General features: G+C 34.8%; 1 protein-coding gene across 1 annotated transcript in view; it reads left to right on the plus strand.

Moving 5' to 3' along the window:
• LOC150101506 (cytochrome P450 2J4-like) overlaps window positions 1-10,849 on the plus strand; it is a 76,337-nt gene extending 65,488 nt beyond the window's left edge. The window contains exons 10-13 of the mRNA XM_090400817.1: window positions 2,434-2,549; window positions 2,878-3,133; window positions 4,678-4,865; window positions 10,737-10,849. Of these exons, the coding sequence (XP_090256943.1) occupies window positions 2,434-2,549; window positions 2,878-3,133; window positions 4,678-4,865; window positions 10,737-10,849 (673 nt within the window). The remainder of the gene's footprint in view (window positions 1-2,433; window positions 2,550-2,877; window positions 3,134-4,677; window positions 4,866-10,736) is intronic.
• The last annotated feature ends 3,790 nt before the right edge of the window (window positions 10,850-14,639 follow it).

A 14,639-nucleotide genomic window follows, 5' to 3' on the forward strand; every position in this document is an offset into this window, starting at 1 on the left:
ATTCGTGGAGGGGTCTTTGGTTTTAGTTATAGGAGTGCTTCTTTCAGTTCCTGTTTTGTTATGGGTGGAAAATATATCGTTTGTTGTTGACTTTGTGTCGGTAGTTTTTTGTTGATCGTTGGTAGTTTGTCTTTTTTGAGTTGTGTGATGTTGTTCGTGAAAGCATGGTTGAATGAGTCTGCTAGTTCCTCTTGGTTTGTGTCCTGACTGAAGCTTTTTGCAATAAAATCTTGTGCTGAAGTTTTCTTTTTTCGGGTTACTAATTCGTTGAGTGTAGCCCATGTTTGCTTAATGTTGTCGTTATATTATATTCCATGAATGTTTGGAAGTAGTAGCGTCTTTTTGCCCTACGAACTTTGGTTGTTAGTTTATTTCTTGTGTTTTTGTATAAGGTTTTTATATGTGTGTTACTGGGTGACTTTTTAAGTTTTTTCCATAGATTTTCTTTTTCAGCAATAGTATTTAGTATGTCGTCTTTATTCATGGATTGTTGTCTGTTTGTCGCCTCGTTTGTGTAGGTTTTGTTACTTTTTTGTATATTTCTGTGAACTTTAGTTGAAAATTCTCGTAAAATGTTACAGGTCGTTTATTTTAAGTGGGAAATTCCAGTCTGTATTTTTTACTTGGTTATCGACAATGCACTTTAGTATGATCGAGTTTTGTCGACTTTAGTGGTGCTGGTGGGGGGGTAGGAAACGTAATAAAACGAAGTTGAGACAAAGTAGTGATCGGCAATTTTAACGTTAATTACTGACGATGTATATATATGGATGGGAGCCCGTATGTTGATATGATCAATGCATGATTGTGTTAGTGAGTTATTGAGTATTTCTTCTCTTGTTGGGGAGTTAATGGTAGGGTTTATGTTGTACTGACTTAGTATAATAAGATATGTGTTAGTGGTTGAAGAAGCGTGGTCAAGAGTATTTATGTTAATGTTATGTTAATTTGTGAATGTTATGTTAATTGTTATGTTATGTTAATTAAATAATAATAATAATAATAATAATAATAATAATAATAATAATAATAATAATAATAATAATAATTGAATACATTTTGTATAAAAACAAGGATTAAAATTACTTTTTTTATGAATTAAAGTATTTAACTTTGTCTATTAATTTTACTCTTCAAATCATTTAATTTTAATTAATTAAATAAATAACTGTAAAGCAATTTTTAAAAAAAAAAAAAACCCTAAGATTTCCTGTAATTACCTCCCTAAAATATAGGAAAGTAGAACAATAATCAGAAATTCATGAATAAGTAAAAATATTTTTATTTTAATACATAAGACGCTGCAGAATCTGAATAGTAGCATTTAGACACTATTTCTTTGCTTAGGTCTCATTTCTGTAAATGGTCCCGAGTGGCAACAGCAGCGAAGATTTGCCGTACATATATTGAGGGATTTAGGCTTCGGCAAAGGTAAAATGGAAGATCATATAAAGGTAGGTTATATGAGAGTGTTTATGTGCTTTGACATATCAAATGAAATCATAATAGTTTTCTAAGTATCCATCTTTATTTAAGACTCAATAGCTTTTCAAACACTTGTTTTCATTTTTCTACAAAAAGAACTAATTGCATTGTGTTATTCTAACTTTCAGGAAGAAATATAAGATTTCTTCAAAGTACTTGAAGAAATCTCATATTTCTTCAAGTACTTTGAAGTACTTGAAGAAATATGAGAAATACTGGAAGAAACCCAGTGATATAGAAAATCTCATTCTTTCTAGTGCATCAAATAATATCTCTTCGATGATCTTTGGAGAGTGATTTGAACTTGGAGATTCGAAAAGAACATGAATGAATAAAATTGTAAACGAAGTAGAGGATATAATTTATCCTTTCGCCACATCTACATTTTTTCCATATTTAAGACCTTTAATGTTTTTCTTAAAAAATTCCCACTTTGTGAAGACGTTTATAGATATGGACAATTTTATCAGGTGAGTGATTACTGAAATATATACAAGCATATCTGCGATTTCCAATGGTTCTTACATTTTGTCATATCATCCTTTGTATATTTCTAAATATTGAATCTGCCCGAAAATTTCCATATTTATTCTCTAGAAGCAGAGTTCATGGGATTCTTTAACTTCCTTGAAACAGCAGTAATAAATACGAGTACATTGTAATTCTGTAAACGTTTCATTTCAGATTTCAAGATAAGAGAAATGGCACATGAAAATCCTATTTCAGAAATGCATTCTTCAGGACGTTGTCTCGAAGACAGTTAAAATTCTCAATACTTAAATAATATCGACACATTAATTTTTTTAAAATGAATGCAAATTGATAAAAAAATTAATAATCATAGTATATGTGTAAACCAACTAGTTAAAATACCTCATGATAAGGCTTAGCATCTTGAAAAGATTTTTTATTTATTTTATTTGTTTTTTATTTATTTATTTTTGGCAGGAAGGAAATAGAGTCCCATGAAAAAATTGAGAATCAGGATAGTGCGCGTGACTATATCGAAGGTTTTGTGTTTGAAATGGAAAAAAGAAAAAAAGATCCAGATAATTCCTTTTCCGGTCAGTTATACACCACTGTTTTCTTATAAAAACATAGATTATTTTTATTTGCATCTGTATTCTTTATTGTTTCTTTATTCTTTCTCCCATTTTAAAAGAGAAAGTCGATCCTGCAGTTTTAAAAGTAAATGCTTCAGTCTGGTTGAGGTTTTAAACACACGACAGTTAGTAGCATAGGATTTTCCTTATCTATGGATTATATACGTGCGTTGGAAATCTATCGTGATTAATGTATTTTATGAAATTTTGAATCGACAGTCTCACTAATTTATCATTTGTCATTTGCCAATCTTTCTGTTTAAGTGAGCTTTATTTGTTTTTATTTTAGAAATGATGTTGAGAGGAAATATTCAAGTTCTCTTTAACGCAGGAAGTGGCACCAGTGCATCTACCATTTTTTGGGCTCTTTTAACAATGGCAGCATATCCAGATTTCCAGCGCCGTGTTCAGGAGGAAATTGATTCAACAATAGGAAGGGAAAAGATGCCCTCTTGGGAAGACCGTGCGAAATTACCTTATACTCACTCAACAATATTAGAAGTTATGCGATGGCAAACAATGGTTCCCCTAAATGTTCAGAGGACGTAAGTTGAGATCGAGGACTAATTGAAAATTAATAGCTAATATGAGAAATTAATTACATGTCTGTGTCATTTATTGAAACAATCGACTGATATTTTAATGTATCATAAAATTAAGGTAAATATCCTTTATAATGTGTATATAATAAAAATAGTAAATATAAAATAAAATATAAAATCTTAAAAATAAAACTTGAAATATTTTGCATCGCAGAATATAGACAGATCTATAAATATTAAATGTTGTGAACCACCTCCTAAAATTCTAGACCTGGAAGTATTAGGAATAATCAGATCACTTAATAGTAAGTCATTTGCTCACTCGTGTATGTTTTAATCTCTTAAACAATATATATTAATAGAACTACTTTCATAAATTCGACATTAATTAATTTTTTTTTTTTTTTCATTGATTAATTATATTCTACATAGATCCGATATTTATACGGAGTTAGTAGGCATTTTCCTTCCAGAAACTTGGGATTATCACCTCGGAAAACAGACAAACCGTACAGAACACACACACAGTTTACAGACATAGTATACTAACTTTATAATCTTAGTTCGTTCCAGTATAACTACAAATAGCCTCTACCGAGTGTCTTTATTTCTTTCAAGTATGGTTCCGAACTTGAACTTTCATATTCTAACTCATGTCTCTCTGAGTTAGATGGATTCTAACCTCCAAAGAGATGGACTTAAATCAATGCCATCATCAGAATGAAGAACATTCCTGAGATTTTTTTCAAATAACGGTCAGTTAGCTGGTCTCATAGAAACATGGAGAACCTTTATGCAGCTTGATAAGGAATACCCTTATAAGAGACAAAGCAGCCTTCAGATATTCTGTTTCTTATGTGGGAAGAAAAGTTTCTGCTTTTGACGTTTTTTTATCTAGAGATGGTATTTCATTCGCAACGATTTTCATCTTAGTTTAGTTAAAAATTGTTTGTTATACAACATTTTTGATATTATTATTACATAAACCTCCAGAGAGTCCATAGACTCATCGAGGGAGGTTTATGTATATGGTTTATGTATAGGTGGAGACGGAGAGTATATCCACTCTATACTCTCCGTCTCCACCATTCCACCAACCGCAACTTCAACTTCATCTACAACCAAGTCATCTATCGCCGACCAATGCACCACTAGTATTTTCATAGACAAACATCCATGCCGACGCCGGATTCGAACCCGCATCCTTTGTCTAGAGAGCGAATACGCTAACCATTCGGCCAACCAGGCCGGCAATATTGGACATAATTCAGAACTATTGAACTATGGATCACGAATTTTTTATGGTAATAATGATTTTAATTAAATATTACTTAATCTTCTATATCCCCTAATTAAACACTTCAAATTAGAGAAACAGACGTAATCATTGTTATTCTGAAAAAAAAATTAATGCATAATATAGAGTTATTTAATAACTCACTCGACGGTCTCTTCTAATGAATAAACTTGCATTTTCAATTTTAACAAATTTGTGATTAAAATTCTTCATGTTTTGCAGATCACCCGCATTTCTTTCCAATATTTAGGCCTGCAAAAGATTCAACAGTGGGAGGTTACGACATTCCAAAAGGAACAATTGTAATCGCCAACTTGTGGGCAATTCATAATGATCCAAGATATTGGAAAAATCCAAGCAACTTTATACCAGACAGGTTTTTAACCCCGAATGGAAAATCTATCATAAAGCCAGAATATTTTGTTCCATTTTCGATGGGTAAGTAAACTTTCAGTGAAATATATTCTTTGCATATTATTTTGGTATATATATTGCAGTGGGATCGAGTCCCCATTTCATTTCGGTGTGCTGGTGTGGGGGTTATGCAACCCGCGCTACAAAATTCATGCCAATTTGTCTCAGTTTTATCGATATATAAACGTTTTGCGCGTGCATAGCACATCAGTTCTCATATTAATTGGTCCAATGCAATTGATTGTAAGATAACTTTGAATATCTCAATTTATCAATTATGTAACTAAATTTGTGCAGAGTCGGGAACATGCGTTTGTTTTAAGATTTATTAGAAAACAACATGAAGGAGGATGCTATATTTGATTGGTATATTTGAATTACTCAAAGGTGAACCATCATTAATAAGTCATGGAAGAATAGGAAATGTTAAGGAAAGAATAAGTGGGAGAGAAATACTTTTGTTGATGGCAAACGAGTTATTAATAATTAACATTTGTGATATGTGTGCGCCCTATAACTTGCTGGGTAAAGCGAATAGTATGTAATCCTATACAGACTATTTTATCAGTACAGTAACGAGGGTATGAAGCGCCTGTGGTAAGTTTCTAACTTGCGGCCCCCCCTAACCCAACGCATGTGTCAAACTTGCACCCCCTAACCCGAAATCATAAAATATTTGAAAAATTTAAATGTAACAAATTAAATTTTTTTAAATGCTAAATACTTCCTATTAACCCCTTAGAAATGAGTTGCAGTGTGTTGCAGAATTTGTGGGTCTAATGCGGCGTATTCCCGATATTTAAAAATACAATATAAAATAGTGGACTTTTATATCTATTTATTTATTTTTATTTTTTACATTTTTTACGTTTTGCGCTCATGGCGGGCGTGTCTTTCGCCACGCCCTCGTTACGGCACTGTATTTTATGATGGCATAATTAAAAACAAAGGACAAGGAGGGAAAAGAGTTTAATTTGCAGAGTATAAATAAGTAACCAATAATAAACAGTCTCTAATACATTTAGTAGTTCAGTTAAAAACTATAGGGAGAGGCTAATCCAATGAACTAATGTTCATCGAATGATTCATTGGGGTTGGCAGGAATACATGTGGCCTGATGCAGCAAAAAGTTATCTCTTAAATTTTGATGTGCATGTTATGTGTATTTCTTTGGTTTATGTATACATCTCTGCGTATTCTAAGAATTTTCGTTTGTTTTCTGAGACTTAATGAAAATTTCGGGAATCCTAGATTCATTATTTTTTATTTTATCTTTTAAGCGTTATTGGCTCTTCTGTCTTATCAATAATAGATATCATACATATGCTGATATTTTGTTGTAGATCAACAACTTCTTATAATACAAACAAGTATTCATTTTTATTCGGGAATAGATAAATTTTTACTATGTCTGTTGTTTCCGAAGATAATAAAAATGTCCCTATACCGTTAAAAAACTTTCCAACCTGAACAGATGCTATAGTGCCCAAGCAAGAAAATCAATTAGCTTTGGTCATCATTAAATACAGTAAACATATAGTGTTTACTGTGTTTGACAGATGTTACTAAGTTGTAACATCTGTCATTAGCATCCATGTGAAATTGGAAGTCATTCTATAAAGTTGTTTTTTTATATACAGCTGTCTGAAGCAAAAGTGTTGTCTGTTTTATTCCCTTGAAATGGATAAAATTAAGTACTGTGCGGTTATAAAATTATTTGTAAAAGAAGGTATGGCGGCACATTTGAACCGTCTCTCTTCACTGTGTACCGCTTAATTAGTGATAGCCTTGGGCCATCTATCTCTGATTGGGTACCAGTGGAGATTGAACTGCCCACTTAGTCTCCAAAAGTTAGAGAGAGCTAAATGGCCTCGCCTACTTCCCGTATACGGGAATAAAAAGGCGTTAGCTGATTTTTTTTAAGGTTTAACGCCAAAAGCAATTCATTCGAAGTTCATTAAAGTTTATGGGCACTCTTCTCCTTCATTTTCGACAATTAAGAAATGGGCTGCCAAGTTTAAACGTGGCCGTACCAGCCTTGAGGTTGATCCACGTGAAGGCAGTCCAAAAAGTGTAACAACACCAGAAATCATTGATCAAGTGCACGATATGGTATTGGATGACCGGCGAGTCAAAGTGCGTGAAATCGCTAAGACTATAGGCATTTCAAAAGAACGTGTAGGATATATTTTGCGTGAAGAATTGCAAATGAAAAAGCTTTGAGCAAGATGGGTGCCGACTTGCTCACAGCAGATCAAAAACGCACTGACATGAAAATCTCTGAACAGTGCCTGGAACGTTTTAACAAGAATTAAACTGATTGTGTGCATCGATTTATTACTAGGGGTGAGAGTTACATTTACGATTTCACACCAGAAACCAAATAGCAGTCAAAAGAAGACAGAAGCCTGTTTGTTCAGCGCCAAAGTAGACAAAGTCGGTTCCATCAGCAGGAAAGGGTATCGGTGTTTTGGGATACTAAAGACAAAGGGGGGTAAGGGGTAACTTCCTTATTGGGAATTATTCCAGGGTAAAGATATGCGCAATACATCTCTAATATAGAGAATTAGCTTCTCCTTTACCAAGACCGTACTGCGTGGCGAAGAGTGACATCCTTCCAGAGGTGCCCCCGTTTTCACAGAACAGTGCGCATCTAGACTAGAATGTCGAAAAATATTCCTGAGGAAGACAATGGCAAACATTACCTTGCCAAGAACATTCTATGGAAAGGGTAAGGAAAGGGTATCGGTGTTTTGGGATACTAAAGACAAAGGGGGGTAAGGGGTAACTTCCTTATTGGGAATTATTCCAGGGTAAAGATATGCGCAATACATCTCTAATATAGAGAATTAGCTTCTCCTTTACCAAGACCGTACTGCGTGGCGAAGAGTGACATCCTTCCAGAGGTGCCCCCGTTTTCACAGAACAGTGCGCATCTAGACTAGAATGTCGAAAAATATTCCTGAGGAAGACAATGGCAAACATTACCTTGCCAAGAACATTCTATGAACATGCCAAAAATGAGAAAGTACGATATGTGGTGCTGGATGGTAAGACCGCCAGGCCTCAAGGCATCCAACATGTGACTGGGGAAGAAAAGAGGGCTTCCACAAGTATAACTAGTTGTTATGATGCGTTCAGGTCAAACCAGGAAGGAAGCGTGGTCGGATGTTGCTGGTTGGAAAAGGGGAGATCCCTGTTTCACAACATTGGAATTTGGAATGCTAGAAGTATGAACAATGTAAGCTGGAAATAATAAAAATGGAAATGGAGCGCAAGAAGGTGGATATATTGGGAATAAATGAACTGAGATGGACAGGAATGGGCCATTTTCAGTCAGGGGATTATATGGTGTATTACTCAGGACATGTAACAAGTCGTAAAAATGGAGTATCTTTCTTACTCAGGAAGAAGATGGCTAGGTATGTATTACGTTATATTCCAGTGAGTGACAGAGTCATTTCTCTCAGAGTCAGTGGATATCCCATGAATATGACGATGATACAGGTTTATACCCCCACTACAGAGGCACCAGAAGAAGACATAGAAGACATTTTTAGCAAGTTACAAGAAGTGATAGATGCAACACCAAACGAGATTTATGGCTACCTATCGGAGATTGGAATGTAAAAATGGGAGAAACCGAGGAACAAGGAATAACAGGTCGTTTTGGTTTAGGTATTCTTAACACTGCAGGGAAGAGACTAGTTGAGTTTTGTGCAGAGAATTCTTTTTTTGTTACTAACATAACTGCACAAACCTGTTTTAAACTGCACAAACGGAGATTGCACACATGGATATCACCTGATGGACAATACAGAAATCAAATTGGCTATATACTTAGACAAAGAAGATGGAGAAGTGCAATTCAGTCTCTCAAGACTTTATCACGTGCAGACTGTGGAACAGTCCATGAATTATTAGTGAGTAAGATACATGTGAAATCAGAGAAACTGAAAACGACATAAATGTCGATCAAATATGATCTTTGAAACATACCGGTTGAATACAATATTACTATACAGAACAGATTCAACACACTCAACGTATGTGAAAGAGAACCAGATAAACTATGTGATATAATTAAAATAGAAGCAAAGAAGACTATTCCCACAGTGTGTAAGAAGAAGTCCAAATGGCTGTCAAAAGATGGCATCAAAACTGCTCAGGAAAGAAGGAAAATGAAGACCACAGGAAATTTGCAGGAAGTACGGCATTTGAATGTAGAGTTTCAACGACAAGCCAGAAGAGACAAGGAAAAATACTTTAACCAAGAATGACAACATATAGAAGACCAAAACAAGAAAGGAAAAAACAAGAGATCTTTTCAGAAAGATCAGGGAACTGACATGGATGTTCAGAGTCAAGGTGACCATATTGAAAAGTAAACACAAAGGATATCTTACAGAAGCTGCAGACATCAAAGGAAGATGGAAAGAGCATGCAGAAGCCCTTTATAGAAAGGACTCCAAAATTACTATGAAATTTGAAGAGCAGGATTATACATAGGAGCCAGTACCACGTGAGAGCGAAGTGAGGCTGACATTGCAACAGCTATCCAGTATGAAAGCACGAGGAGGGGATGGAATATCTATTGAGCTGCTCAAATCCCTGGGAGAAGAGGCAGTTAACATTTTAACAGCTATATGATATGTCAGCAAATTTGAATGAACACTACATGGCCTAAGGAATGGAAAAAAATCAGTTTATATACCTTTATTGAAGAAATGCGAAAAGAAAGTGCTAAAATTAGAACTATAGCACTGATTTCTGATGCAAGTAAAGTCTTACTCAAGATCATTCAGAAAAGACTGGAACCATTCATGAAAAGAGAAATGTCAGATGAACAGGCAGGATTTCGAAAAGGCAGAGGAACCAGAGATCAGATCGCCATGTGAGATGGATAACAGAAAGAGCAGAGGAATATCAAAAGAATTTCTACCTCTGTTTCCTTGACTATAGCAAGGATTTTGACTCTGTAGATCATGTGTGGAATGTGTTAAGAACAATGGGAGTACAAGAGCATTTCGTTATCCTTCTGAGGTATCTTTATTATGAACAAGAAGCTACTGCCCGAACAGATCTTGGAGCAACAGAGTATTTCACTATAGATAAAGGTGTGCGACAAGGATGTAATTTTTCTCCATACCTGTTTACCTTGTACAGCGAATATATTTTAAGAATGGCAGGGCTGGAGGAGTATTCAGCTGGAATTATAATTGGTGGAAGAAATATTAATAATTTGCCATTGCACATATGTAAATGTTTGAGAGATCAATTATTATTATTATTATTATTATTATTATTATTATTATTATTATTATTATTATTATTATTATTATTATTATTATTATTATTATTATTATATATAGAGCCTGTGTAGCTCAGTGGATGTGGCGTTTGCCAACCACGGCGCTTGGCCGCACGAAGGAAGACTTGGTTTCGAGTCTAGTCGGCGACTAGAGGAAATTTTTCTAAGCCTTTTTTCGACCGGTTCCCGAGTTAGTCGATCTCTGGCACGGGCAAGCAGGTTTTTCCTCCCGGAAACTCGGGTTTTTCGTCCTGTAAACTCAAGAAAATCGACCGTAGAACCCACATTATTTCAGACATTAAATATATTGTGTTAGGGTCAGGGACCACGAGATGGCGGCACATTTGAGCCGTCTCTCTTCACTGAGTACCGCTTAATTAGTGATAGCCTTGGGCCATCTATCTCTGATTGGTACCAGTGAGATTGAACTGCCCACTCAGTCTCCAAAAGTTAGATAGGGCTAAATGGCCTCGCCTACTCCCGTATACGGGAATAAAAGGCGTTAGCTGATTTATTATTATTATTATTATTATTATTGGAGTTGCACATCGTTGTCTGAAATCTCATTTTACTATATTTTTTAGGAAAACGATCCTGTCCAGGAGAAACGATGGCTATTGTTGAAATATTTCTATATTTCACAACAATAATGCAACGTTTTACTGTTAAACTACCAGAGGGAGGCACAGTTGATTGAGAAGGATTTCATATGATAACATTTCGCCCCAAGGGTCAGAAACTGTGTTTTGTGAAAAGAGAATAATAATGCAACGCGGCAAAAAATAACTTTGCAAAATAAAAAAGGAGATTTACAAAATTAAATTGAAATTAATATTTAAGAAAATATGATGGGAAGAATACTTCAAAGATTTATATAATAAAAACAGCTCCCAGGATATTACGATTCCAGCCACTGAAATGGAAGAGGAAACCAATATCTTTACCAAAGAAATAATAGCACACAGCATAGAAAAACTCAAAACTAGGAAAGCACCTGGCATTGATCAAATATGCAGAATTCTTAAAAGCAGGAAAGGAACAACTTTTGGAACCATTAAAAACATTATTTTAACGGATCTACAAAAACCAAACAGTGCTTACTGATTGGACCAACTCAGGCATAACTCCTATATAAAAAAAAGGAGATAAAACAGAATGCAATAATTACAGAGGCATTAGCCTCCTCAGTATTCCAAGTAAGGCTTTTACGAAAGTACTCCAAAAACAAATTAAGCCATATATAGAACTGGCACTAGGAGAACAAGCCGGTTTCAGACCAGGCCGAAGCACAATTAATCAACTATTCACCTTAAGACAGCTAATAGAAAAGACACTAGAGTATAACCAAAGTTGCTACATAAATTTCATAGACTTTCGTCAGGCATTTGATTCAATCCGTAGAAGAGAACTATGGAAAACTATGGAAGAATTTGGAATTCCCAACAAAACCATAAGAATAATAAAAAATCTGTATGAGAAATCTGAAAGTGCAGTACGAATGGAGGACACCTTAACCAACTGGTTCCATACAGAGAGCGGAGTAATACAGGAATGCAATCTGTCACCAGACCTGTTCAATCTTACACTGGAAGAAGCAACCAACAAGGCCTTAAACAATGAAGACTCCGGAATCAAAATATATGGGAAAAATGTGACAAATTTAAAAATTTCAGACGACATTCATTACTTGCATGCACAGAAGAAAATCTACAGCGAATTTCTGATAAAATAAAGGAGGAGTGTATAAAATCTGGATTAAACATAAATATGGACAAAACCAAAATTATGCAAATAGGAAAAAGAAACACCAATATGAAAATTGAAATTGATAGTAAGAATCTAGAGCAGGTAGAAAACTTCATCTACCTTGGAGGAGTTATTTAGTACAATGGTGAAATTATAAAATATATAAACAGACGAATCAGTCAAGCATCCCAAACTTTTGGACGACTCAATAAAATATGGAAGTCAAGAGACATCAAACAAGTAACAAAAGTAAGAATCTATGAAACAATGGTCCTCCCAATACTCCTCTATGGAAGTGAATGCTAAAATCTCAAAAAGGCTGAAGAGAAAAAAAAATATTTGTTACTGAAATGGGTTGGCTACGAAGATTACTTAGAGTATCTCTACTGGATCGACTAAGAAACGAAGACATAAGGAAACGACTAAAACAAGAAATAACAATAATAGACAAAATCCAAGAAAGAAGACTGCGATGGTTTGGCCATGTGACCAGAATGGGAACAGAAAGACTACCATCGAAAGCCCTGAATACAACGATGGAAGGTAAAAGATCCAAAGGACAGCCGAGAATTAGACGGATAGACAAAATAAAAGAGGAACTGAAAACCAAATCACAACAAGCGACCCCAAACTGGATAGAATTGTTCAGACTCTTCCGGGACAGACAGAAGTGGAAAGAGTTCATTCGGCCTCATCATCATCCACATAGATGATGGAAGTGAGAAGAAGAAGAAGAAAACAACTGAAACATATGATCATTAGAAATTTTTTAACGGTTTTCTTATTTTTTTCCCTTTTGGTTATTTATATGCAGCGATTAAAATATAAAACGGTTATGAAAGAAACCGATTAATTAATTAGAAAACAATTAATATAATGACAAGATATTGAATATATAGCAGAATATTAAATACAAATCTCAAAGAATTTAATGAGGAAATAATACTAGCATGCAAAAATTAATTTCGTAAAGGATTGTGTAATCTATTCTGTGTTTTATGGAATATTACGAAGCAACACCTGAAGTGCCAGAATATGATAGGAGAAGTCATATCTAACCTAAGGTAAGTCTTGCACAACTCATAAAATCGAATGCAAAATGCTGAAGATATATCACTGGAAGTGGAATAATCAATGACGACAGCAAGGAATGTAATTCTAAAAAAAAAAAATGTACTGCAGGCGAGAACAAGAAGGTTAGCCCTGCTAAACGTTATTGTACACATGGAGGAGGTTAATGAAAATCAGTTAATCGCCAAAATAGCGAATCTGAAGCAGATCTTCAGAGAGACGACGCGGGAATTGAAAAAGTTGAGAGGTGTTTAAATGAGCAGAGGGAGAAAAAGAAAAATTAACAAGAAAACAAGAAGCAACAAAACAAGGAAACAGGTAGGTCAGGAAATAACGGAAATCAAATAAGTGACGTTGTTAGTAAAAAGAAAGAAGTTATTTAGTATGATGACTCTATAATAAAACAAGCTATAGATGAGAGAGATAACATCAAGTTTTCCTGGAGCGAAAATTAAAAATATAACGCAAGCAATTCAAAAACAGAAAAGAAAGGTAAACGAAATCGTAGTTGTAGTAGGTACGAACGATTTAACTAGTAATAAGTTCAGTATGAGAGAGGACATGAAAGGGTTGTTGGAAGAGGTGAGAGTGATGAGTGAGAAAGTGAAAATCGTTAGTATTTTACCACGCTATGAGAAGAATAAATGAAGAAGAAACGCTATGATGGCAAACGATTCGATGCGTAGGCTGTGTAGAAGGAATGGATGCGAGTTTTTGGTTGTGTGGGGTGAGTTTGAGGGAAGACTGGATTTGTATAAGAGAGACGGCCTACACCTAAATGCGGTTGGTATCAAGAGTCCAGAAAAATTAATAACTGGTATGAGACGTAACACAGAGAGTCAGGAAACTAAATTACAAAGGTAGGATTGGTGGTAATGTGAGTGTAAGAGTGGCAATGTTATATTACTTTATTAATGACGCAAATGGGCTATGTCATGGAAATGTTGACGAGGAGAGAACGATTTCCATCAGACGTGTATATTCTGAAACACAATGAATAATTCAACTCCTACAGTGGAGTTCTTTAAACAAAATTGGCTGGAATTCATCGAGTTTTAGGGGATGAAGTCAAACAAATCCTATACCATTCTATGTCTTTATTTTGTAAAGTAACTTTTGTGATTGGTTTCAGGCTCTGTTTTTTTTTTTGAATATGCAGTGTCACGAAAAAAAATTGTAAGTCGACAAAATAACATATTTCCTCTTCAATAACCATAGGGTCCTACCTCTCTACTACCTTAAGTATTAACAGCGATTTATATGAAAAACCATCTCAGGTTGATTTGTGAAGATTCCCTGAAAACGTGGAAAATCTTGCTTCTGTTGCACACTGACGGAAACTTAGTTTCCAGAAATACTCATGGAGATTCTCTTGTAATACTCTGATATGAATGATTACAATATATATACCTTAAGTAGATCTTCGGTAGGAACATTGGTAAACAAATTATCTACATCGAAGCTTGCCAAAATGTCATGTTCATCAAGGATAATATTGCTGATGCTTGAAACAAAATTCTCGGAGATTTTTCAAAGAACGATGATTGTCCTGTTAGGACCTTTACTAGTTTAGCTAGATATTTGGAAAGAAGATATGCCAGAGAATCTATCCCTTCTACTATTAAACGTAGTGCTGAGTCTATTTTATGAATTTAGACTTCGAGGAAAAG

This window comes from Typopeltis vanoorti, chromosome 11 (genome assembly GCF_054136105.1).
Source record: "Typopeltis vanoorti isolate ZY-2024b chromosome 11, IOZ_Tvanoo_1.0, whole genome shotgun sequence".
Classification (NCBI taxonomy): domain Eukaryota; kingdom Metazoa; phylum Arthropoda; class Arachnida; order Uropygi; family Thelyphonidae; genus Typopeltis; species Typopeltis vanoorti.